Source organism: Vulpes vulpes, chromosome 4, assembly GCF_048418805.1.
Source record: "Vulpes vulpes isolate BD-2025 chromosome 4, VulVul3, whole genome shotgun sequence".
Taxonomy (NCBI): Eukaryota; Metazoa; Chordata; class Mammalia; order Carnivora; family Canidae; genus Vulpes; species Vulpes vulpes.
The window spans coordinates 79,189,870-79,212,857 of record NC_132783.1 but is presented as its reverse complement, the minus strand read 5'-3'; the positions used below and the strand labels follow the sequence as shown (position 1 = coordinate 79,212,857).

Sequence of the window (22,988 nt, the reverse complement as noted above, 5' to 3'; positions counted from 1 at the left end):
TAAATTGAATTGTTTTATATTGGCATTTTTCACTTTTATTGTTGGAAAATGTAATGTATTTCCATTGACCTGTCATGTTGGTGTCAACATATGTCTTATCATTGCTTTCTTTGAATCTACTTATGAAAAACATAACTATTAATGCTTTATTGACATGAATATTCTTTTATTGACATCCTCTTTCTTCTTTTTTCTTTTTTGTTTTCTTTATCCCCATTTTTACATTTTGGACATCTTTATTACCTTTTTCTGTCTTTGATTTCTGTCCATTCCATTATGAAGTGACAATGATTTGTTAACTCAAACTAGGACAATTGCAATGTCATTGGTGAAATATGCCAGCAGTGACACTCAGGACCAGTACAAGCTGGTCAAAGATATATCTTTCTGAAAACCACTTGTATTTAAACAGACTAAAAGAGAATCAACAATTTTATAATATATTAAATAGAAAATAATTTATGCTATAAAGTATTTGAAAAGTGTATTAGGAACCCTGTACACTTCTTGATCAGCTGCTGTGGTAATACACTGCCAGAAAGCAGAGTGGGTGCACTTGGATTTCCAAAAACACAATCCTCAAACCTGGTGCACAAAGGCTGATTTGAGTATTGACCTTTTGGAGGTCAGGATTTTCAAGTGCAGTTTTATCTTTTTAGCTACTTTTTGATGGAAAATATAAACATTGTTTAAAAATAAGTTAACCTTTGGTTTCACAATGTGTTGGCACAAATTTTTCCCCCCTTTGGCCCACTCTTTGCCTAATGGCTCCTTTACTGATTTTTAAACATATTTTAAAATAGTTTTTTTTTTTTTTTTAACCCAGATTGGCCACTCTCTTGTACTTTAGCACCTCAGTTCCCCAGTTCCCTTAGCCCTCTTTGTGATAGCACAACTTCAAGCCCTACCTCACTCTGAGTTTTATTTTAGTTTCTGTAATCTTAGCGAAGTGCTTGAGTCCTCTGTCCCCCTGCCCTCCCTAATATTTTAAATTTCAATTTCAATTTAGAGTTAACTTGAATGTTACTCTCTTTTTGCATAGAAGTGGCATTTATACTTCTGAAATGTGTCAGGTTACCCCACTGGTATGTTTTAGAAAGAAAAGAGGCAGTGTTTTCAGCTAGTTGAATAGAAATTTTGCCTGTGATTCCCTACAAGGAGTTAATGTCCCTTGAATACATGGGAAATATTTTCTTATAAAAATATTAAAGTTAAATCTAAGAAATCTTAGATGGGAGGCAGGGAGTGGAGCTAAGCACAGGGAGAAGCAATGACTTACAAATAAAAACAGAATAAATGAAAATCACATTTTTTAGCTAATATTTAAACATCAGTGATGAGTAAAAATGATCTCTAGAGAATGTTGCCAACTAATACTATATTCTTTTGAATCTTAACACATATACACACACACACACACACATACACACAAAAACACACAGCTTTTGGCATAATTTAGTAAATGCATAAAGATCCTACAGGGAGGACTTGGCTATTCAAAATAATTGCAGGTCTTTGCTCTTGGCCTTGTAGCACACTTGATTCCTGGCATACACATCCTAGCATAATAAATAACAATGTGGCTTCTTCACCTAGTGTAGACCTAAATACTGTGCTTTTACATGGTTTTGTAAAAAGACAGTACGCACCCATTATACTTTCAAAGTTGATTCATTCTGCTCTACGTAAGTGGTAAAGGCTGCATTGCTTTGCATTGTTAATTATGAACAAGAAATAAAACAAATTTGAAGATAGTATTTTGGGCATATTATATGTTATATTGAAAAAAAAATCACAAAACAATTTCTAGACATTGTGTGGCTCTTTCACGTTTGAGTTTGTGAGTTTCCCCCCAAACTTTGTTTTCATTTAGAAATGTTTCTATTTCCCCATTTTTCTTTTATTTGTCTTCTTCACCCTTTTTACACCCTAGTTCTAGCCTCAGTTTTACCCAAAGTTGATTTGAATTACACCAGATTGCAGCAAGCAGAGAAGGCGCAAATGGAAGCTGAAGATGAAGACAAGAAATATCTACAAGAGTGTCAGAGTAAATCGGACAATCTGCAGAAACAAATCTCCCAAAAGGAGAAACAGCTGTGAGTATTTCACTCTTGGAAACAAATACTTGTGTTAATAATAATCCTACCACTTTTTTTTGCACATAATAGTAGGATACCTATATTTTCATTTAGTTAATGATGCCACCAGATTATGGAGTTCTCCTTGAGAAGTAAAAAAATTAGCAAACATAATTATGATAGAACTTATGTTTTTGTCCCTTTATTTTTCACAGAGCACTTTCAACGGTCTTGTTATGTTGCTCAAGGAGAATTTTATTCTTTCTGCTGGTATAACATTAATCCGATGGCCATTATATTTCTAGATACTGAGTGTAATAGGCCTTTGTAACTCAAAGGAACTTATCAAAGAACATGGTGTTTTCTGAGAACATTTTTATTAGTACTTCATATGATAGGTCTATATATCTATTACCAAGTAATAAAAGTATTCATATATGTCATTAGACTGAAAAAAAGCAAGTTGCAGACAGTTATGCAAACTATGATCCTATTTTTTATAATTAAAACTGCATATTTACGAATATATAGAAAAGAGTTTAAAGGGATCCCTGGGTGGCGCAGCAGTTTAGCGCCTGCCTTTGGCCCAGGGCGCGATTCTGGAGACCTGGGATCGAATCCCACGTCGGGCTTCCGGTGCATGGAGCCTGCTTCTCCCTCTGCCTATGTCTCTGCCTCTCTCTCTCTCTCTCTCTGTGACTATCATAAATAAATAAAAATTAAAAAAAAAAAAGGAAAGAGTTTAAAGAATACAGATTCTGGGGAATGATTATCTCAGGGGAGTGATGGCAGATTGACAGGGGTATTTTAGTTTTTATTTTATAAACATCAGTATTTTTTCCCCCTGTAAATATGTGCCATTTTTGTTATTAAAACGAAGCAACAGGGGCACCTGGGTGGCTCAGTCTGTTAAATGTCTACCTTGGGCCTGGGTCATGATCCCAGGGTCTTGGGATTGAGCACCACATTGGGTTCCCTGCTCAGTGAGGAGCCTCTTTCTCCCTCTCCCACTTCTGCTCCCCCTGCTTGTGCTCTCTGTGTCAAATAAGTATAATCTTTAAAAAATAAAGCAATGAGAGAAAATAGTTATATATTATGTTTAATGGATTATTAAGACCATATGCCATTTATGACCATATGCCATATGCTATATGACCATATGCCAACTTGCTAAGCTGCCTTGGGATCCATTGGTTGAGGTGGCATTAAGTCCTTCTTAATTCTTGCTAATTTTCTAATAGTTCGGTCAGTTATTGAGAGGGGATTTATTGAATATCCCAACTATAATTGTGGATTTGTGTATTTCTACTTTTAGTTCTAACAGTTTTTACTTCTTGTATTCTGGAGTTCTTTTGTTTGGTGCCTACACATTTAGGATTGCTATGTCTTCTTGGTGAATTAACCTTTTTATCATTATGTGATATGCTTCTTTATCTGATAATTTTCTTTATTTAGTATTAATAGAACTATTTTATTTTGATTAATATTGTATAATTAATAAAACATTAATCCTTGCTTTTATCAGTTGTTAAACTTTCAGCCTGATCTTTATTATTATCATCAGTATATTTGAAGTAAGTTTCTTATAGTTCATGTTTTTTTATCTGTTCTAACAATCTCAATGATATATTTAGTCCATTTAAATTTAGTGTAATTGTTGATATGAGTGCTTAAGTCTACTGTTTTATTGTTTGTTTTTTTTTTTTGTTTTTCATTCATTTCTTTTTTCCTGCCTTCCCATGGATTACTTGAATATCATTTGGAATTCCTTTTTGATTTATCTATAGAGTTTTTGAGTATATCTCTTTGTACAGATTTTCTAGTGATTGTTCTAGATACTGTCTTGTATATTTGCAACTTTCACAGTCTACTGGTACCAACATTTTACTACTTTGAATGAAGTGTGCTTAAATATTTTCTCTGCATAATATTGAGAACCACATCAGACAATATTACAAAGTTGTTTTTTTTTTTTTTTTTTTTTAAAGTAAACTCTAGGGACCCTTGGGTGGCTCAGCATTGAGCATCTGCTTTCAGCTCAGGGCGTGATCCTGGAGTCCCAGGCATGAGTCCTACATAGGGCTCCCTGCATGGAGCCTGCTTCTCCCTCTGCCTATGTCTCTGCCTCTCTCGCTCGCTCTGTGTCTCTTATGAATAAATAAATAATATCTTTAAAAAAAAAAAAGGAAACCTTAAGTCCAGTGTGGGGTTTGAACTCATAACTCTGAGATCAATAGTTGCATGCTTTGTGACTGTACCAGCCATGTGCCCCTATATCAGATAATATTATAGTATGTGCTTCAACCATTAAACATAATTTAGAAAACTCTTTTTTTTTCTTTATTCCTGATACTACAAGTTTTCTTTTGTGTCTGAAGAATTTCTTTTGTTGTTCTTTTAGGGTAGATCTCTGGCAACACATTCTTTTTTTTTTTTTTTTTAATCTGAACTCTTAATTTCACCTTCATTTCTGAAGGATATTTTCAGGATATCTTTAGAAATTTGAATTGACAGTTCTTTTCTTTCAGCACTTGAAAAATGTCGTGCCACTTTCTTTTGGTTTTCATAGTTTTTGATGAAAAATATTGTCATTTGAATCACTGCTCCTCTACCCAAGATTATTTCTTTGGATTTAGTCTCTTTGAGCTTTGGTCAGCTTCTTGAATCTTTACATGTATCTTTACCAAATTTGGAAATTTTTCAGCCATCTTTTTTTCTAGGTATTTTTCCACCTACTTTCTCTCTTCTGGAATTTTTTTCTAAAATATTTATTTATTCACTTTAGAGAGAGAGAGGAAGCAGGGAGCAGCAGAAGGAGAGAGAGAATCCTAAGCATAGTGTGAAGGCTGACATGGTGCTCAGTCTCACAATGCTTAAATCATAACCTGAGCTGAAATCAAGAGTTGGAGCTTAACTGACAGCCTCCCAGGCTTCCCTCTCTTCCCTGGAATTCTGATAACCTCAAATATTAGATTTTTAAAAAATAGTCCTATAGTTCCCTGATACTTTTTTTTCCCCAGTCTATTTTTTTCTCTCTTATTCAGATTGGATAATTTCTGTTGTAGTGTTTTGTATATTTATTTATTTACTTACTTACTTTTTAACTTGGAACTAATTTTATTTTATTTATCTTTATTTAAATTCAATTTGCCAACATATAGTATAACACCCAGTGCTCATCCCATCAAGTGCCCTCCTAGCGCCCATCATGCAGTCACCCCATCCCCCTGTGTTTTGTTTTAAAGTAGGCTCTGAAAAAAAAAATTAAAAATAAATAAATATAGTAGGCTCTGTGCTCAATGTGGGACTTAAACTCATGACCCTGAGATCAAGAGTCACATGCTCCACTGACTGAGCCAGTCAAGTACCCCTCTGTTGTAGTGTTTTGAAATCCGTTCTTTCCTCCTCATCATTATTCTCCTGCTGAGCCCATTCAATGAGGTTACTGTGTTTTACAGTTCTAAAATTCCCATTTGATTATATTGCCTTCTTCTTCTTCTTTTTTTTTTTTTTTTTTTGCTAAAACTTAATATTTTGTGTCAAATGTGTTCTTAATTGGTCATAGGAGCATTTTTATGATGACTGCTTTAAAATTCTTATCTGGAATTATCTGATATGTTGGCATCTGTTTTTTTTCTCATCCAAGTTCAGATTTTTCTTGGGGGACGCCTGGGTGGCTCAGTCATTAAGTGCATCTGCCTTTGGCTCAGAGTGTGATCCTGGAGTACTGGGATTGAGTCCCATATTGGGCTCCCTGCATGGAGCCTGCTTCTCCCTCTGCCTGTGTCTCTGCCTATCTCTTTCTGTGTCTCTCATGAGTAAATAAATAAAATCTTTAAAAAACAAAAAGATTTTTTCTTGGGTCTTGGTATGACATGTGTTTTTTGTTGCATTCTGGACATAATGAAAATTACATTATGTTACTGTGTCTTACTTAAATTTTAGTAGCTCTCCACCGAAACCACACCAGCAGGGGAATATAGATACTGTTTTTTTTGTTTTTGTTTTTGTTTTTTTTAAAGATTTTATTGGGCAGCCCGGATGGGGTGGCTCAGCGGTTTAGCGCTGCCTTCAGCTCAGGGTGTGGTCCTGGAGACCTGGGATCGAGTTCCATGTCGGGCTCCCTGCATGGAGCCTTCTTCTCCCACTGCCTGTGTCTCTGCCTCTCTCTCTCTCTCTCTGTGTCTCTCATGAATAAATAAATAAAATCTTATAAATAAAAATAAATAAAGGTTATTTATTTATTTATTTGTTTATTTAGATTTTATTTTCACAAGAGACTCGACATAGGCAGAGGGAGAAGCAGACTCCCCTCAAGCCTGATGTGGGACTCGATCCTGGTACATCAGGATCATGCCCTGAGCTGAAGGCAGATGCTCAACCACTGAGCCACCCAGGTGTTCCTATTTATTTATTTTTAAAATATTTTTATTTATTTATTTATTCATAAGACACACACACACACACACACACACACACACACACACACACAGAGGTAGAGACATAGGCAGAGGAAGAGTCAGGCTTCTCGCAGGGAGCCTGATGTGGGACTCCATCCCAGAATCCTGGGATCACAACCTGAGCCAAAGTCAGAGTCTCAACCCCTAAGCCACCCAGGTGCCCCTGATTTATTTATTTTAGAGCACAAGTGGGGTTGGGGAGTGGGCAGAGGGAGAAGGAGAAGGAGAGGAGAGAGAGAGGGAGAGAATCCCAAGCAGACATTGCACTGAGTGTGAAGCCTGGCATGCAGCTCAATCTCATGACCCTGAGATCATGACCTGAGCCAAACCAAGAGTCAGACACTTAACTGACTAAGCCATGCAGGTGCCCTGACACTGGCTATTTATATCAAGTAGGGATAGTAGAATCCTAGAACCATTCTGGGTGAGATGGAGAAAAGTGCCTAACTACTGGGCCAGGATTGAAATCTGTGCTTTCCATTCAGTCTCTACTGACACTGTAGAGAAGAGGAATGATGCTTTCTTACTTTCAGGTAGGAATGGAAGTCCAGGCTTTCACCATGGTCTCTCTGACACCATTCTGGAGGGGAGAGGTAGGGGTACCTCATTTCACTAGGCAGGGGTAGAAATCTAGGCTTCTCACTTGGCTTTCACTGATCGTGTGGGGAGGGTGAGAAATACCTTGTTATTGATTTGGGGTTAAAACTCCCAAGTTTTCAATGTGGTCTCCATAAGAGAAGGGGGGGAGATACTTCATTACTGCTAGGCAGTAGTGAAAGTCCAGGCTTGCCACTTGGCTTTTTTTGATATTACCACATTGGGGACTGGGAGAGGCATTATTATTGCCAAGTGGCGGTGGAAATCTAAGCTCCTCACTTGGCCTTTGTTGACAGTCATTGGGGGCCTATGTTTTTTTTTTTTCTCTGGGTTTTTTTGTTGGTTTTCTGTTTTGCTGGAATAGGGCATTTATCGTCAAAAAGGTTTGTATCAGGAACGCCTGGGTGGCTTAGTGGTTGGTGTCTGCCTTCGGTTCAGGGTATGATCCCAGGGTCTGGGGATCAAGTGGCGCATCAGGCTTCCTGTGGGGAGCCTGCTTCTCCCTCTGCCTATGTCTCTGCCTCTCTCTGTGTCTCTCATGAATAAATAAAATCTTAAAAAGAAAAAAAAGGTTTATATCAATGCTAAGCTATCTCTTCCCAGTTTTTTAGTAAGAGAGAGCAGGCTTTTCTTGGGGCTTTTTTTGCGGGGGTCTGTATCCATCTCATGTGGTGGTCTGTGGGCTTCTTCAGCACCACTCTGAGCTCTATAGGAGGCAAAAAGAAGCCTCAGAGGGGCAGCCTGGGTGGCCCAGCGGTTTAGCGCTGCCTTCAGCCCAGGGTGTGATCCTGGAGACCAGGGATCAAGTCCCACATCGGGCTCCCTGCATGAAGCCTGCTTCTCCCTTTGCCTGTGTCTCTGCCTCTCTCTCTCTCATGAATAAATAAATAAAAATCTTAAAGAAAAAGAAGCCTCAGAGTACTCATCATCATGTTATCCTTGGCCTTCTTGGGTTCCTACCTGGACTGCTATGGGGTTAACCTACTCAGTAAGTCTTGGGTACAACTGTAGAAAGAAGATGTTTGTTTCTGCTAAAACCATGAAAATAATTTTGTCTCTCAAATGGTGCCATTTTGGTAGAGCATGAACATGTGAGCAATTTGGAGATCAGGGGAATCCCTGATGGCTCAGAAAAATTAAAACTGTTTCTGTATAAATGGGCAGCTGACACTATGTCCTAGAAAAACAAATTCAATTTTATTCTTGCAAAATGTTAATAACTTTATTGATTTCTAACTATGAAAATATTACATACTGTTGGAAAATATTATGAAAATAAAAGTTAGAGATAAACTTTTTTAACATTTTGATGAATATCCTTTTTTTGGCATGCATATGTATGTATGTATTTTATGTATTTTAGAGAGTATCATACTATATGCTCTTTATTTTTTTTTATTTTTTTAAGATTTTATTTTTATTTATTCATGAGAGAGAGAGAGACAGAGACACAGGCAGAGGGAGAAGCAGGCTCTATGCAGGAAGCCCGACGCGGGACTCAGAAACGGGACTCGATCCCGGGACTCGATCCTGGGTCTCCAGGACCACAGCCCAGGCCGAAGGCGGCGCTAAACCGCTGAGCCACCTGGGCTGCCCTATATGCTCTTTAGTATCTTGTTTATCATGTGTACTATGTCATGGGCAATGTATCCTATTAACTTATATAGGTCTGCACCATCGTGTCAATTAATCTAAAGAAATCGTTAGTCTGAAAAATTATGCTTTATTGTTTGAGTTTGCATATTTTTGATTATTGGTGAGATTCTTTTGTATTTCTTAATTTTGTGAATTGCCAGTTTATATCATCTACTTTTTTTCCTAGGGTGTTCCCTTTATTAATATTTGTAAGAGTTATTTACTCTGCATATTTCACATACAGTGAAATATTTTCTAAATTTACTGTTGGTTTTAAATTTTGTTCATAGTGGTTTTTTTCATTTAGGCATTTAAAAATTTTAAATAGGTATATTTTTCCTTTTTTGTTTTCCTTTATGGTTTCTGCCTTTGGTGGTCAACATGTATTTTGGCAGTATTTATAATAACTTGCTTTATTTTTCCTTTGCTTTTTCACTTCGTGTTTTTTCTGATTCTGGATGATGAGGCCACTCAAGGCATGCCATACTTTGCTTACCTCAGTATAACATATACCTGTCTCCGTATTCCTTTTGAGTTTGTAGTGAAATAGTACTTATCAACAATTTGTAAATTCCATCGAGGGGTATTTTTCTCTTCAACCTGAATAAAAATCTAAAATTTACTTAGGGGTGCTTGGCTGGCTCAGTTGGCAGAACATGCGATTCTTGATCTCAGGGTTATGAGTTCAATCCCCATGTTGGGTGTAGAGATTACTTAAAAATAAAAAAATATATATAATATTAAAAAAAATAAAATTTACTTCATAGAGAAATAATGTGGCTATCAATGGAAATGCTAACATTATGAGGAAACAAAAGTAAACAGAATATTAACACAAGAATATTAAAATGATGTAATATTGTGATAGCTTCAATATTATATATTGCTATTAAAATTTAAAGTATTTAAAATTGTAGCACTATTTGTTTATGCCCCTTCCGTTAATACCTACTTATGAGCAATAATCATCAAAATTATTTCTTTTTGGCATCCTAAAGTGTAGCAATTTGACTACTTTTGTTTTGCCAGATAGCACCTATTAGAATGATGAGGTAGTGCTTTCAAAGGTGAATTGGCATTTCCAGGCAGTATGGACACTAGACACCTTTCTGGTGTCTCTTTGGACTTAGATCTGTCCTGTGAACAATCTGTAAAGTGACACTCTGTACTAAGGTTGATTTTTCTGTGACTGATGTTAAGTTGATTTAGTGGTTGCTGTAATTCTTATATAAGAATAATTGTCTGTTATAAAATTTTGCACAGAGATGTAAATAACTAAAACTTCACATTTTTCTCCTTTGTTCCATTCCTCTAATATATAACCAGTTTTAATAGTGTGGTATATCCTTCCAGGCATTTTCTATGCTTATGTAGAATTTATGTACATAGAATTGAAAAATAACGTGAATTATTGTTTAGCAAGGAGTTTTTGTGGTTGGCAAATAAATGATATGTTGGGATCAGAAAACCCTGTGCTGCTGAACTTGTTTACCAAAAAATATTTATGAAAGAAAATACCTGAAGAAATGCACAAAAGTAAAAACAATCAACCAAAAAGATGGTTTTATTAAAGAATACAGACAGCTGTGAGAAATAGCACTAAGCTACTGTATGTTTGTCATTCAAGGGTACAACTGGAAACTGATCTGAAGATTGAGAAGGAATGGAGACAGACTTTGCAGGAAGATCTTCAAAAGGAGAAAGATGCCTTATCTCATCTTAGAAATGAGACCCAACAAATCATTAGTCTTAAAAAAGTAAATGGTGGTAAAACTTAAAAAATTGTATCTTTGAAAACTAAATTACTTAAAAAAGAAATCATAAATTATACCAAAGAGACAGAATATACTGGTCACCTTTAAAAATACCAATAAGAAGGAATGCCTGGCTGGCTCGGTTGGTAGTGCATGGGACTCTTGATCTTGAAGTCATGAGTTCGAACCCCCTGTTGGGTGGAGAGTTTACCTAAAAACAAAACAAAACAATCAAACCATGGGGTGCCTGGGTGGCTCAGTTGGTTGAGTGTTTGACTATTAGTTTCGGCTCAGGTCCTGATCTCAGGGTTGTGAGATCAAGCCCTGCTTTGGGTTCCATGCTCTGTGGAGTCTGCTTGAGATTTGTCTTCCTTCTACCCCTTCCCCCCCACCCCCAAATAAATAAATCTTTAAAAAGAAAAGAAGAGAAAACTGGTAAGGAGATTAAATGAATGAGAAATAGGTGATAGTTGATGGAATAGCTATGAAAGAGTTTGGACATAGAGTTCTGTTTTTTATAAAAAGCTAAAAGATATATGTTCCTAATCGTTGGTATGTATACAATGGGGAGTTTCTTGTTTATTTCTTTTAAATTGCATTTTCTGTCTTTTATTGTTTTGAAGGAGTTCCTTAACATCCAGGATGAAAATCAGCAGCTGAAAAAAATTTATCATGAACAGGAGCAAGCTCTTCAAGAACTTGGCAACAAACTTAGCGAGTAATTTCTCTTTTTTCCTTCATCTATGTAGTCATTGACTTTTATAAAGGTAGGAATGTGCCAAACCAAATAAGCAGAAAAGTTTATAGAAAAGAAAGATACGAACTATTAAAATCAAAACCAAACAAAAACCTTAAAGCTAAACATACAAGACTGTGGATTGGAGAAATTTTGTTAGAAGTTAAGTTCAGGTTAATAAATTTTAGCTTTAAATGCTTTCCTGTAGATGAAAGTTGACTCTTGTTTAATTTCTTCAAATTAGAGAATTCAGAAGTTCATTTACTGTATCTTCCCCCAGAACCACAGAAACCAAATTTCCAAAATCTCTGGAGAGATCTTTTTCATACTGTTTTGAGAAGTAGCCAACATTGTAAGAAGTAGAGAGTGTTTTATGCTAGAGTTGGAGCTTAACTTCATATAGTGTGGTTGGTTCTGTTGCAGTCAAGTCTTACTGCATTGCTAGAAAGACAAGAAGGAGAAATGGTGTTCTGTCTTTCTCACCTTTCTCTTTGTTCCATGTGGTCTGTGTTTTGGGTTAGCAGCTTCATTTGTATGCCCTGATTGAACATCCTGTCAAGTATCTGGGATAAGCTCCTGAAGGTTTAACTCAGTATTGAATGTATCACTGCCATGTTTAAAAAAAAAAAAAAAAAAAAAGTCACTTTTTTTAAACACGGGAAAGTAAGAAAGCTACAGTGCCCATAAACTCATCACTTACATAAATCCCTTTGATGTTTTATATGGTTAGAAATTCAACTAGCACAATTTCCTCCCTCTCCCAAGTATCAATCCCCAAAGTTAGTGAACCTCATAAGAAATTTATGTGAACATCTCATCATATATATGGATATGATTAGTTATATACACACATCTATATATCATTTGTAACAAACTCAGTAGAAATCATAAGCAGAATGGAGACTTCACTGATTGAGATTCAATTAAGAAGCCTTGAGACCAATTTCCAAGGCCATAAGAAAGAGTAGTTCACTAAATCACAAAAGGAAGTACTAGTTCTCAAAAAAGATAAAGCTGTTGGGGTGCCTGGCTGGCTTAGTTGGTAGAGCGTGCATCTCTCTTGCTCTCAGGGTCATGAGTTTGAACTCCACATAGAGGGTAGAGTTGGCTTTAAAAAATAAATAAATAAATAAAGCTATTTTTGTTTCTATAAATTCAAAGAACAGTTTACATTGTGACTCTGATAAGCAAGATTTCAATTCTCATCTGGCATTTACCTAGTGAGCACTTTGACCTAGACTCTATGCTAAGTGCTTATTACCTTATTTCCCATTTATTCATTTGACAAATGCTAAGCTTGTTTTATTTGCTAGGCACTATTCCAAGTGCTAAGGATTCAGCAATGTACAATCCCTACAACAAAAATAATATTTACATTTAAGATCATAAAGGTTTAATATTAAAACAGAATAGTAAAAGGGATATGGGTATTACTTTCCACCATCTCCCACGCAATGCTAAAGACTGTATAATTTATTAAAGGCATAATCACTTGAATGTTTAGATAGCTGAATTCACTTTTTGAATTTTATTTAAGTTCAAGTTAATTAACATATAGTATAATATTGGTTTCAGGAGTAGAATTTAGTGATTTATCACCTTACATCTAACACCTAGTGCTCATCCCAGTAAGTGCCTTCCTTAGTACCCGTCACCCATTTAGCTCATCCCCCCACCCACCACCCAGCAATTCTCAGTTCTCTTAACTATGGAGTATCTTATGGTCTGCCTTCCTTTCTGCTCTTATTTTATTTTCCTCCCTTTCCCCTATGTTCATCTGTTTTGTTTCTTAAATTCCATATGTGAGTGAAATCGTGATATTTGTCTTTCTCTGACTTACTTATTTAACTTAGCATAATATATTCTATAGAGTCCCTCTTTTTTTTTTTAAGATTTTATTTTTAAGTAATCTCTATATCCAATGTGGAGCTCAAACCTACAACCCTGAGATCAAGAGTTGCATGCCTGGGGGGTCTGGGGGGCTCAGTTAGTTAAGCATCCATCTTTTAATCTCGGCTCTGGTCTTGAATTCAAGATTGTGAGTTCAAGCCCCGCACTGAATAGGCCTACTGTGAAGCCTACTTAAAAAAGAGTGGCATGCTCTACCAACTGAGCCAGCCAGGCACCTCTAAATTCACCCCTCACCTTTTCCCTTTAGTCTGGTTCATTTTTTCTCAAATTTTAGTTTGCATAAAAATTACTGCTCAAGGTTGGATATACTCAACAATCTATACTGAACTTTACGGGCTATTTAAGAAATGTTCATTGTTTTTTTTTTTTTTAACTAAGTTTTTTTACACATGCCTAACCCCTGTATAACTACTGTATGCATGTTCTTCTGAAGTTTGTGGGTTTGTTTTTTTTGTTTTTTGTTGTTTTTGTTTTTGTTCTTTTTTACTTAAGAATATCTTAGATATTTTTCTATATCAGTATATCAAGATATTCCAAGGATGGGTGTCTTTTAAACTTTTTGTAATTTTTTTTTGTTTGTAATTTTTTTATAAACAATACTGCTTTGAATATCTTTGTATATGTGTGTTGATCTATCTTGATACACTTTAATGAGTGTATCTGAAGAGTAAGTTCCTAGAGGTGATTGCTGGGTCAAAAAGAATGTGCCTTAAAAAATTCTGGTAGTGCCAAATTATCCTCTGTCTCCAATAGTAGGAGAGAATGTTTTTGCCAGTTTTTTTTTTTTTTTTTTAAGATTTTATTTATTTATTCATGAGAGACACAGAGACAGACAGGCAGAGACACAGGCAGAGGGAGAAGCAGGCTCCATGCAGGGAGCCCGATGTGGGACTCAATCCCTGGACTCCAGGATTCCGCCCTGGGCCGAAGGCAGATGCTAAACCACTGAGCCACCCAGGGATCCCCAGTTTTTGCCAGTTCTTATTGTTTTGAGCATCTATATTTATTTAAGTAATCTCTATACCCAGTGTGGGGCTCAAACCCATGACCCCAAGATCAGATGTCACATGCTCCATGGATGGAGCCAGTCACGTGCTCCTGAGCTTCTATATTTATTTGTGTTCCATTTGTATTTATAGTTTACTGCCTGTTCATATTCTGTGCATATTTTTTGGTTGGATTGCTCATCTTTCCTTATGGGATTTAAAACGTTGTACACAGTGTACATCTTCTGTTTGCTTTTTACTTCATTTATGATGTTTTTTTCCTTGTTAATCTTTGAATTGTTAAAGCACAGGTTATCCTCTTCTGTTTCTGGGACCATAGTCCCTATATAGGGCCAGCTTTGAGTCAGAACTCTTTTCTTTTTTCTTTTCTTTTCTTTTTCTTTCTTCCTTTCATCCTTTCTTAACCATAGTCCTCTTGAGTGGTGAAAATAATTTATCAGGGCTGGAGGAGGGACAGTGGCCCCTGTGAGTGTTGCCCACACCAGTTTATCTGTGAAATACTTTTATTCTTACTCTGCATCCTCCTGCTCCTGTGATTATAAGCTATCAGATTCCTTCAAAGACACAAGGTAAAGAATATCTTTTTAAAAATTTGTTGAAGAGGAGGGACTGAGGTTGGATCAGTACTTTTTAATCTTTGCTTCTAATTTACCAGAAGCCTTTAGGCTTTATTATTTTTTTATTTTTTTGTCTTTAGGCTTTATATAAACCATTTGGGTATTATTTAAAATGAGGAGTGGGAGGATAAAGTTCATTTGGAATAATAAGAACCATATTTAATTTTATTAAAAGGGAAAATGTATGTTTTGGAAAGAACCATTCACAACTATTTTCAAGTTAAGATTAAACTTAAAAATTAGTATTTATTAATATCACTCACAGGAATAAGTATTCCTCTGCCATTTACCAGTTTGTGACTTAGGGTTATTTAACACTTTAAGCCCACTTCCACATTTGTAAATTGGAGAGTTAAAAATCTCCAAAGGGTTCTTTTCCTAATTAACTGAGAATAAGTATGTGAAAACCCCTAGCACAGTACCTTTGCTTATCACAACCAGAATATCCCAGAATATCCATTTTCTTGTCAGATGAGGTTGGGTATGAAAATTACTCTCTAGTGCTCACTTTCAGAATCTGTGATTTAGAATTTAAATGAGAATTTTAACTAGAAAAATTTTAACTAGAAAAATAATTTCACTAATGAAATATTTATTCTTATTGGTTTCTTATTAAAGGATTCTTAAAAAATTTAAATGAGAATTTTAACTAGAAAAATTTTAACTTTTTCAGTGTCCATATTTGTGAGTACAGGCATTTTAACCAGAAATATGTTAGCAACCAGTGAATTTTCATAGCTATTTCTGTAGTGAATGCCATTAGGCTACTTTGATTCCATATTCAGTTTTTTTTTACGTGGCACAGTTACTGTTTTGGCCATTATTCCCACCAGCATTAGTTTTCTTCAGGCACATTTTGTAAATGTGAATTCATCCAAGAAAACTTTACTATTGTGTTTGTATTTTTAATTTGTGTAATTTTACGTTGATTTTTCCCACTGTACAAGTATGAACCAGACAGAAAACTAACATTTTGTTTTCATGTCTTGGGATAAGAAGCACCTGTAATATGAAGCAGTTTTCCTGTTCTGCCTCAGAAGTAGAGACTTTAGTTTATGTACCTTTTTTTTTAAAAAAATTTTTTTTTTTAATTTATTTATGATAGTCACAGAGAGAAAGAGAGAGAGAGAGGCAGAGACACAGGCGGAGGGAGAAGCAGGCTCCATGCACCGGGAGCCCGACGTGGGATTCGATCCCGGGTCTCCAGGATTGCGCCCTGGGCCAAAGGCAGGCGCCAAACCGCTGCGCCACCCAGGGATCCCAGTTTATGTACCTTTTGATTCAGTAATTTCATTTCTAAGATGTTATCCTGAGAAAAATAATACAAATATTTTGGTTATTCCAATTTTAACGAGCAATTTTGCAATGAGAAATTTGAAACAAGCAGTAGGTAATGATACAAAGTATATTTTTCATTACTTAACCGTGTACCATTCATGTCCATTCCATGTATCAGTCACCATTCATTACCATTTAACTGTAATGATATGGGAGATACTTAATGACAAGTCAGTAGCTCTCAGCCTTTCAGGATATGTTATTGCTTGAAAAGAGCTGTTCATGGAAAACTGTGTAAGTGATGACTCCGTTTAAAATATACATGTACTTGGGGATAGGGTAACTGGGTGATAGACATTAAGGAGGACATGTGATGTAATGAGCACCAGGGTTACATACAACTGATGAATCATTGAACTCTCCCTCTGGAACTAACAATATACTATATGTCAATTGAATTTAAATAAGTTTAAAAAATAATATACACATACTCATCAACATGTAGGTTATCCTCTCTAGGTAATAGGATCACAGATAATTACTGCTATTTATAATCTGCATGTTCGCTGATAAGTATTTGCAAAAGGTATCACAACTGTTTTCCTTAATATTTCTATTCTTACCATTCTTTTGCATCTGGTAGAGAAATAGTGTACATAAGTGCTAGCACGTGGGCTTCAGCATCACAAAGACCAAGGTTTGAATCCTGGCTTCCCTAGTTACTACTTCTTTGACCTGTTACAAGTGATGAAACCTCATCAGGCTTTACTTTTTTGATACTGATTGATCTTTAAGATAGGTTTTTGATTTTTAAGATTAAATGAGCGTATAGATACAAAGGTCATATAGCGTGATGTCTGGCCCACCATAAACTTACAATAAATTATATCTATTACTAATAATACCACAACCACATGAAAATGCCAATATTCTTATATTAAAGCAATTTTTAAATTTAAAAGGACATTTTTGCCTTAAGACATTTTGAAAATACGGGAAAATATAAAATATAATCCCACTAGTCAAAGAAGATCATTAGTATCTAGTATATACAATTTTATATCCTCTGAAAAACCAATACCCTAATAATGAATTGCTAGATATTCTATTTTTAATGCATTTACTGAAACATGGACTTATCTGTAATCTTTTCAGATCAAAACTTAAAATAGAAGATATAAAAGAAGCCAACAAAGCATTGCAGGTGAGTAGAAAGTGTTTCCCTCAAGTAGGAAAGTAGAGATCTATGTGAGTTTCCAATAGAAGATAAAGTCCTGGGGGCACCTGAGTGGCTTAGTTAAGCGTCTGCCTTTAGTTTAGGTCATGATCCTGGAGTCCTGGGATTGAGCCTCACGTTGGGCTCCCCAACTCAGTGGAGTGTCCGTTTCTCCCTCTGTCCCTCACCTCAGCTTGTGTGTGTGCTCTCTCTCTTCACAAATAAAAATCTTTTTTTTTTTTTAAAAAAAAATGGTAAAGCCCTATATAAATCTCAGGTATTATTACTGAATCCCAAGATTTTTGAGGCGAAAGCACTGAACAGGTAGCTGGGATGATGGAGATCCAGTTCCTCCCTATTATACCTCTAGAATCAATCAGTAATCATGTTGGAAATGACCTTGGAAATAATTTTGTCTACCTTCCTATGAAGTGTGGCCTGATAGAGTGAAACTGTCTTTGAGAGTCTTTAGTTCCTATGCTGTTCTGTTACTTACTAGTTTTGACCGTCAAGTCATACCTTTGTGGAGTTTGTTTCCTCTTTTGAAATGGCTTATGAAATGGGCATATGCATAGGATTTTGCACAGGGTTGCTTTGAACATTGAGGTTAATATGTATGAAAAGTAATTAGTACAGCTTATCAGTATATGGTTCTGAATGCATCTGGATGCAAGAATCCCTTCTACTACATAGGAGAAAACAGTCTGTGAGCACTTCAGTGAGATTGCCTCCTGCCACAGTTTCCCATTGTTTTTTATCAAAGAGTTACATGAAAATAGTTTTTAAAAGTCAGTTAGTACTAGAAAGAATTAAAGACAAAATGGTAGCAGTCTCTTGTTCTTCACCCCCTTGTTTCTATCCACTCTAGCTCCTGCCACCTGAATGAAGCTACTTTCAATTCTTTGGTTTATACTGGCATTTTTCCCCCTATTTCAAAATCATAGGCAGTATATATTACTCATTTATTTAAGACTTATTTTAGACCTGTTTATGGCCTGGTTAGCATAGTAGATGAGTATTCTTTGGCTATTTTTAAATATTGTTCTTTGCTGGACCACATAGTATATTGTGATTATGTTTTCTTTCTTGGACTATTTATTTTTTCCTTGGAAGTTAATAATTGCCTTTCTTCTAAAGCTCATAATATACTATACATTAACTAAATTTAATGTTAAAAAAATTTAAAAAAGAATTGCCTTTGAAAAAGTTTTGTAGTAGAGTATCTGAGTTTTCTTATACCTTCAAACACCTAACATGTTTTTTTTTTTTTTTTTAAGATTTTATTTATTTGAGAGAGAGGGTGAGCTAGTGGGGCAGGGGTTGGATGGAAGAGGGAGGTTAAGGGACAAGCAGACTCCATGCCGAGCATGGAGCCCCGATGCAGGGCTTGATCATGATCTGGGCGGAAACCAAGAGTTGGATGCTCAACTGACTAAGCCACCCAGGCGTCCCACTCCTAACCTCCTTCTTCTTCTTCTTTCTTCTTTCTTCTTCTTCCTCCTCCCTCTTCATCCTCCTTCTTCCTTCTCCTCCTCCTTCTTCTTCTAGATTTTATTTATTTATTCATGAGACAGAGAGAGAGAGAGGCAGAGACATAGGCAGAGGGCGGAGCAGGCTCCATGCAGGGAGCCTGATGCGAGACTCGATACTGAGACTCTGGGATCATACCCAGAGCCAAAGGCAGATGCTTAACTGCTGAGTCACCCAGGCGTCCCCTAACATGCTCCTTGATTAAAGTTTTTCCCATGGTAAAATGAATCAGATAATTGTTCAGTTCTTTTTTCCTTGGAGTCATCCTTCATGGAGTTCTTTGCCCTCCCGCTCCAATATGGTCTGGTCACTCCTCTCCTGATATTTTCCTTTGCTACATTCTTAGATTAGAGCTTAGCTTCTATTACTGGAAACTCTTAACTTTCTGATTTCCTCCCTTGTTTTGAATAATGCATTCTTTAGTAGCTTCCTGGGAAATGCTGAATGAAATGATAAAGGTTTTAAGAATTTATGCGTCTGCATATTTACCTTTTATTTTGCTCTCATATTTTTTTGGATAGGTAGGAATGGCTGCCCAACTGTCATTATTTAAGCACTGTAAAATTTTTTTCATTTTTTCATTTTTTCATATAGTATGTAACTATATAAATACAACTTAAAAACACTGGTCTCTTCTCTGGTTAGCTTATAATTGAACATGTGTGCTCTGAATACATTTTCCTTCTTATAGTAATAATCCTCTATTTTGTGTTCATCATTATGCTGTTTTTCTTATAGTTTTATCATTTATGTCTATCTTTAGCAAAATATGTATATTTCTCTGTTTTGCTATATAAACATTGATTTATATGTGACTTGATTTTTTTTGTTCTTGCTATTGGCCAATTGATGGGTTTGGGACAGCTGTCCTATAGAGTTTCTTATATTCTGAATTTTATCTGCTGGTTCCTTGTAGTCTTAGGACTCTGTTCTCTTATTACCTAGAAACTGGAAGTTAAATCTAAAAGTTTGGTTACATTCAGGTGCAACTTTCTGTGAGAACTTTTATCTCTGTTACCATAGTTTAATATTCAGCAGCCCTTATTTACTCATTTTTCCTTTTAAAAATGGCATCCTGGGATGCCTGGGTGGCTCAGTGGTTGAGCATCTGCCCTCATCTCAGGGCGTGATCCTGGGATCGAGTCCCCGGATAGGGCTCCCAGTAGGGAGCCTGCTTCTCCCTCTGCTTATGTCTCTGCCTCTCTCATGAACAATCAATCATTCATTCATTCAATCAGTCTTTAAAAAATAAATAAAAATGACATCCTAAAAAAATGTAAAAATGGCATCCTGCATTTTATCTCTGAGGATATTCATTATAGTTTATTTTTAAAAAATATTTTATTTATTCATGAGACACAGAGAGACAGAGACAGACACAGGCAGAGGGGAAAAGCAGGCTTCATGCAGGGAGCCTCCAGGATCACACCCTGAGCCGAAGCAGATGTTCAACCGCTATTATAGTTTCTTTAAAGTTTTCTTTTGCTACTGCCATTCTTTCTTCAGAATTCTCTTCCTGGGTTTGTTTGGCTGAAGTACCTCATGCCTGTTATTCCTTAAATGTTGGAAAATCCCATTTCAATAAAGGCACAAAAAAGTCTTGAAAGCCCTATGTGTGATGGTTGGGTAGTTGGGAGTGGATTGTCACAGATGGTAGGCCTCACCATAGAAAAATCTGTTAACTAGCAAACTGTTGGGCACCCTGTGCAAGTTATGTTAATATCTACAAGACTTTTCTCTGTGGTGATTTAATTTCTCCAGAAAAGGATCCTCTAAAATTTCATCTGCTGAATCTAAGTTGGGTGGCTGACATTCTGGAATTGGGCAGAGAATAATAGCCATGTTTACAGAGCAATAGCTTGCTCCCTTCTAGTTTTGGCTTTGCTTAAAAACAGCCGTTTTCTTGAGGAAGCAACTTCAGCTCTGTGGATAAGTTGTTTTTTGTTTTTTATTTTATTTTATTTATTTATGAGAGATACAGAGAGAGAGAGAGAGGCAGACACACAGGCAGAGGGAGAAGCAGGCTCCACATAGGGAGCCCGACGCAGAACTCGATCCTGGGTCTCCAGGATCACACCCTGGGCTGAAGGCAGCGCCAAACTGCTGAGCCACCCGAGCTGCCCTGTGGATAAGTTTTCATATTTGTAAAATGGGAGCTGTAGTTACTGATCTCTGAGGTCCCTTTCCACTGACACACTAGGCCTGACCTGCAGTTTACAGCTTTTCTCCTTGGGAGACAGAAGGGTATGTTCAGTCAAATTAAAAGGGGCATCTGGGTGACTCAGTCGGCTAAGCATCTGTCTTGATTTTGGCTGGAGTGGTGATCTCGGGGTCATGAGGTGGAGCCACGGGTTGGGCTCTGGGCTCAGCAGAGTCTGCTGCTTTTCTTCTACTCACTGCCCTTCCTTCATGGGCTCTCTTTCAAATACATAAATCTTTTAAAAAAGATAAGTAAAATAAGCCTGGAAGACCAACCCCTGATGTCAGAAAGGTTACTTCTGAACTGATGATGTTGCTTGGAAATTGATGCCGCTTGGAAATCTGCTGAAATCAGGCATTCCATCCCTTAAGGGATAGGTTGGCAGGAAGTAAAGCTGCTTCCACTAACGCTTTTGGACATTTGGGAAGTTGCTTTCCTTTTTAATGGCATTCATCAAGTAGCACTGGATTATCTTTAAGGTCCCATCTTGCTTTAAAAAAAATTCTCCAATTCAGGCAGCCCGGGTGGCTCAGTGGCTTAGCGCTGTCTTCAGCCCGGGGTGTGATCCTGGAGGCCTGGGATCCAGTCCCACATCGGACTCCCTGCCTGGAGCCTGCTTCTCCCTTGGCCTGTGTCTCTGCCTCTCTCTGTCTCTCATGAATGCATAAATAAAATCTTAAAAAAAAAAAAATTCTACAATTCAAAGTCACTTGATTCTTTACTAGTATTTGTCTGATATGAGCGATCCAGGTTTTTTCTTCTTCTTCTGGCTGACTTGATTTTAAGAATATAATAGTATATGTATACATGTAATACATATACAAAATACGTGTTATTGGTAAGGCTTCTGATCAACAGTAATTAAATGTAAATTTGGAGGGATAGTCAAGAATTATATGCAGTTTTTTGTCTATGTAGAATTTGGTACCCCTAATCCTGTTATTCACAGGTCAGCTGTACTTGATTCTTTGGCAGCAGCAACATGGCTTAGTCTAGTCCAGGCTGTTTCAAAAGGGAACACATGATGAGATTAATCAGAAGCAATGAAGACTGTTCCTTCACTTAGGTCTTCCCGTTATAAAACTGGCATCATCTACAAAGCTGCTTTTGTAAGGAAAATTATGTTCCTAGCCAGGATCTTGGATGGGTTAAGAATGGGTCAGTTTTAAAATTTCAGGTGTCATGTTAACTCTTATTTGTTAAAGACTACTTACATACATTTTGTACTCATCTACAAAGTAGCCATTAAATTTGTTATGGAACTTAAGGGAAATTAATAGCCATGTAAGATTTAATATAAGGTGAAGTCTTCTCTAAAATAATGAATTTGAACATCTGACTTCCAAATTCTCTTCAAATTTTAAGGACTTACTGAGTTATATAGTATACATAATGCCAAACTCCTGCATTTTCATAGTTAAAATGTATCAAGTTTTGTTGGACTAGATAATCTCTAAGGCTCTTCCATCCTTTTTTTTTTTTTTAGGCTCTTTCATCCTTAAAGAGAATTCCCATTAATAGATTTTTAAACATTTTATAATGGAAATGTCCAAACATACACAATTATACAGGGAAAAACTAACCCATTACCAGTATATGGCCGATCTTGTTTTATTTATATTTAACCCCAATCTGTCTCCCTCACCCAGATAGTTTTGAAGCAAATCCCACTTTATTCTCCAGATGTTTTAGTACGTAAGAAAAGGGCTCATTTCTGATTCATCTCTATTCCTATAAGATGTTCTTGGTTGAAAATAGTTTCACATGTAATTTTAGTGTTAATTTGAGTATATTCACACTTTTTCCTTCTAGGGACTGGTTTGGTTGAAAGACAAAGAAGCAACACATTGTAAACTTTGTGAAAAGGAGTTCTCACTCTCTAAGAGAAAGGTAAGGGAGATGGGAAATGAGTCCAAAAAATTTAGTGCAAGCATGGATTCTAACTTTACTCAATTTTTTTGATTTTTCC

At 36.4% G+C, this 22,988-nt stretch overlaps 1 protein-coding gene across 16 annotated transcripts in view; it reads left to right on the top strand.

Annotated features, from left to right (window-relative positions):
• RUFY2 (RUN and FYVE domain containing 2) overlaps positions 1 to 22,988 on the top strand; it is a 51,429-nt gene that overhangs the window by 26,216 nt on the left and 2,225 nt on the right. For 9 of the 16 annotated variants that reach the window (XM_026003565.2, XM_072756168.1, XM_072756169.1 and 6 more), the window contains 5 exons: positions 1,977 to 2,096; positions 10,398 to 10,527; positions 11,148 to 11,242; positions 17,229 to 17,277; positions 22,832 to 22,909. In XM_026003565.2, coding sequence (XP_025859350.1) covers positions 1,977 to 2,096; positions 10,398 to 10,527; positions 11,148 to 11,242; positions 17,229 to 17,277; positions 22,832 to 22,909 — 472 coding nt within the window. Of the gene's footprint in view, positions 1 to 282; positions 2,634 to 5,122; positions 5,928 to 10,397; positions 10,528 to 11,147; positions 11,243 to 17,228; positions 17,278 to 22,831; positions 22,910 to 22,988 lie in introns of those variants that run through there. The other 7 variants (XR_012001100.1, XR_003235739.2, XR_012001098.1 and 4 more) reach the window with 3 other exon arrangements.